This window comes from Cherax quadricarinatus, chromosome 51 (genome assembly GCF_038502225.1).
Source record: "Cherax quadricarinatus isolate ZL_2023a chromosome 51, ASM3850222v1, whole genome shotgun sequence".
Lineage (NCBI taxonomy): Eukaryota > Metazoa > Arthropoda > Malacostraca > Decapoda > Parastacidae > Cherax > Cherax quadricarinatus.
Genome location: NC_091342.1, coordinates 17,232,172 through 17,234,671, shown reverse-complemented (window position 1 = coordinate 17,234,671; position 2,500 = coordinate 17,232,172). Strand labels below are relative to the sequence as shown.

The 2,500-nt window shown below is 38.2% G+C and overlaps 1 protein-coding gene across 4 annotated transcripts in view; it reads right to left on the bottom strand.

Moving 5' to 3' along the window:
* Nucleotides 1-891: 891 nt before the first annotated feature.
* Nucleotides 892-2,500, bottom strand: part of Smn (survival motor neuron) — a 58,258-nt gene continuing 56,649 nt past the window's right edge. For all 4 annotated transcript variants that reach the window (XM_053784992.1, XM_053784994.1, XM_053784993.1 and 1 more), the window contains one exon: nt 892-1,180. In XM_053784992.1, coding sequence (XP_053640967.1) covers nt 1,007-1,180 — 174 coding nt within the window. In that variant the 3' untranslated portion in view covers nt 892-1,006. The remainder of the gene's footprint in view (nt 1,181-2,500) is intronic.

Below are 2,500 nucleotides of genomic sequence, written 5' to 3'. Positions count from 1 at the left end.
CAAAACTCTACATAGCTTTAGCATCTTGTGTGTGTTCGCCAAGCTGATTCTACCCCTTCACATACTACACTAACAGGTAACACATGCTCAAGTACCTGACATCACAGAACCCAATTCTACCTAGTGCCCTTACCTTCCATTTGCTACATAGTGTTTTTTCTTTTCTCTGTATTGGACTGAAAAATCTCCCAGTTGGCAAAAATGTCTCTTACTTAAATAGCCTCTGTCACGTTTGGCGTGTCCAATTTACAAAATGTCACTACTGTCATACCTGTACATGTACCAAGAATGTTCTTGTTTGTCATCTTCACAAAATATATACTACTGACATTTGGTTTCATCCAGTATTTAATTCAGAAATTCTAGCACTCGAATATCCTTCGTGTATTTGGCTGTTACATGTGTAACTTAAACACTGTACATGCATTCTGATATAACTCAAGTTAGTAGGAAGTACTGAATCACAAACCACCTGAACGGAGCACACCTCTCACTGATCAAGTTACCCACAGTAGGAAGCACTACAAAGATTTTATGACTTACAATGTATTCATTTTATATTTACTTACTTAAAACTCTTTTGCTGCTCTTTTAACCCTTAAACTGTCCACACAGATCGACGTTCACATCCGTAGTGCTCCAAAAGTAGATCTACGTTTTTTTTACATATTTTCAAATATAGCAAAAAAATGTAGATAAAAGTTTTTTTTACATGTTTTCAAATGTAAAAGAAAAAAAAAGATCTACATTTTTATACTTTCAAATATTGAAAAAACGTAGATCTACGTTTGGACAGTTTAAGGGTTAAAGATAAGAAATTTACAAAACAAAAATATCAGCAAACTGCAAAATTTACAATTCTTCCTTGGTTTCTGATTACAATGAAAAACATTTGAGATCAATCCTTTAATGAACTTCATTATATTTTTTTGTTTTTCTGTACACTGCTTTATATTTAACATCACCAGCGAAATAGCAAGTTAGAATTCAACATCACATGAGTACGTTATTTCTTGTGTGGTTTCCTAGTTTGTGCCTGCCGAAGGCCTTGATAATATCCTGTGTGGTAGCCTGTCATGTACCAACTCATCAACATGGTGTGTAGGGCTTCAGAAGACTGTGGATCATTACTCAGATCCATTGTAAGAGCTGGTGGAGGTGGGAGCTGAGGAAGGTGAGGCTGAAAAGGCAAATATATTCCACTAAAATACACACACGTGTCAGAAACTGATCAATGAACTGTGAAAAGCCATTGACAGAAAAATGAAACACAGGTTTAAAGATAAAAAGTTTTGTATATTGTGACTTTAGATCTGCTGAAAAGGTATGCAAGGCCTAAATATACAGGTCTTTCTGCCTGTTTCACCCTTCCAGGGAGGTGCCTTGATGCAGGTCGAAAGATCTTGATTCAGGGAGTTGGAGCTACCCTTCGTTTCCTTAGATCAAATCCAGCTACAGGTACTGTATGATTCATATGCATGGATTTAGTGCTCCCCATTAAATGCAACAAAAATAATTTCAAATTTCATTTTTTAAGTGGTTTCTTACTTTTCATAAATACATACCTACAAGAGGAAAAAATTAAAGGATAACTAAGCACACTACAGTGCTAGTCACAGCATTATGCCGGGTGAACGTCCCAGCATAATGCTGTGACAAAAATCTAAGGCCTACCATACAGGGGAGGTCTTTTTTCGTCAGTGCATTATACCAGGTAGCAGCCATTAGCATGAAGTCACGGCCTGCCACCACACTCCACTGTGATTCCTCAGTGCTCACGTGACTGAGGAAGTGTTGCACTTTTGTCTCTCATCCACCCCATCTTTTGTCCAGTGTTTCCTTTGGCTTTTGGGCTATACATGTTTGATAATGGGTAAAGGGAAGTTTTTTAACACCTGGAACTATAACTCAAATCATAGGACCTCACAAAGCTGGTCACCCGACGAAAGAAATACAGTGGAACTCCGGTTTTCGTACGGTCCGCATATCATACAATTCGGATTTAGAACACTTTTTGGGGTGAAATTTTGGTCCAGATTTTGTACCTCCATCTGGAAATCGTATGTATCAGACGAGTCTGCCCACCCGGGACACTGCCACATGTGTGTCTCAGTCTGGCTCTGTCACTGGTTGAGTGAGCATTCATCTGAAACATTTTGCAATTTTTGTGCTTGTTTATTGATTGTGACTGCAAAATAAGCCACAATGGGCCCAAAGAAAGTTCCTAGTGCCAGCCCTTTGGTAAAGAAGGTGAGAAACATGATAGAATTCAAAAAAGAGATTGAAGAAAAATATGAAAGTGGCGTACGTTTAGCCAAGCTTGCCAGGATTTATGACAAGTCGAAATCAACAATCTGTTCCATCCTGGCAAAGACAGTAGAAATCAAGGAAGCTAAAGTTGTGAAAGTTGTAAATGTGCTAACGAAACAGAGATCACAAACAATCGAAAATGTGGAGTTGTTGTTGTTGGTGTGAATCAACAAGAAACAGTTAGCAGGAG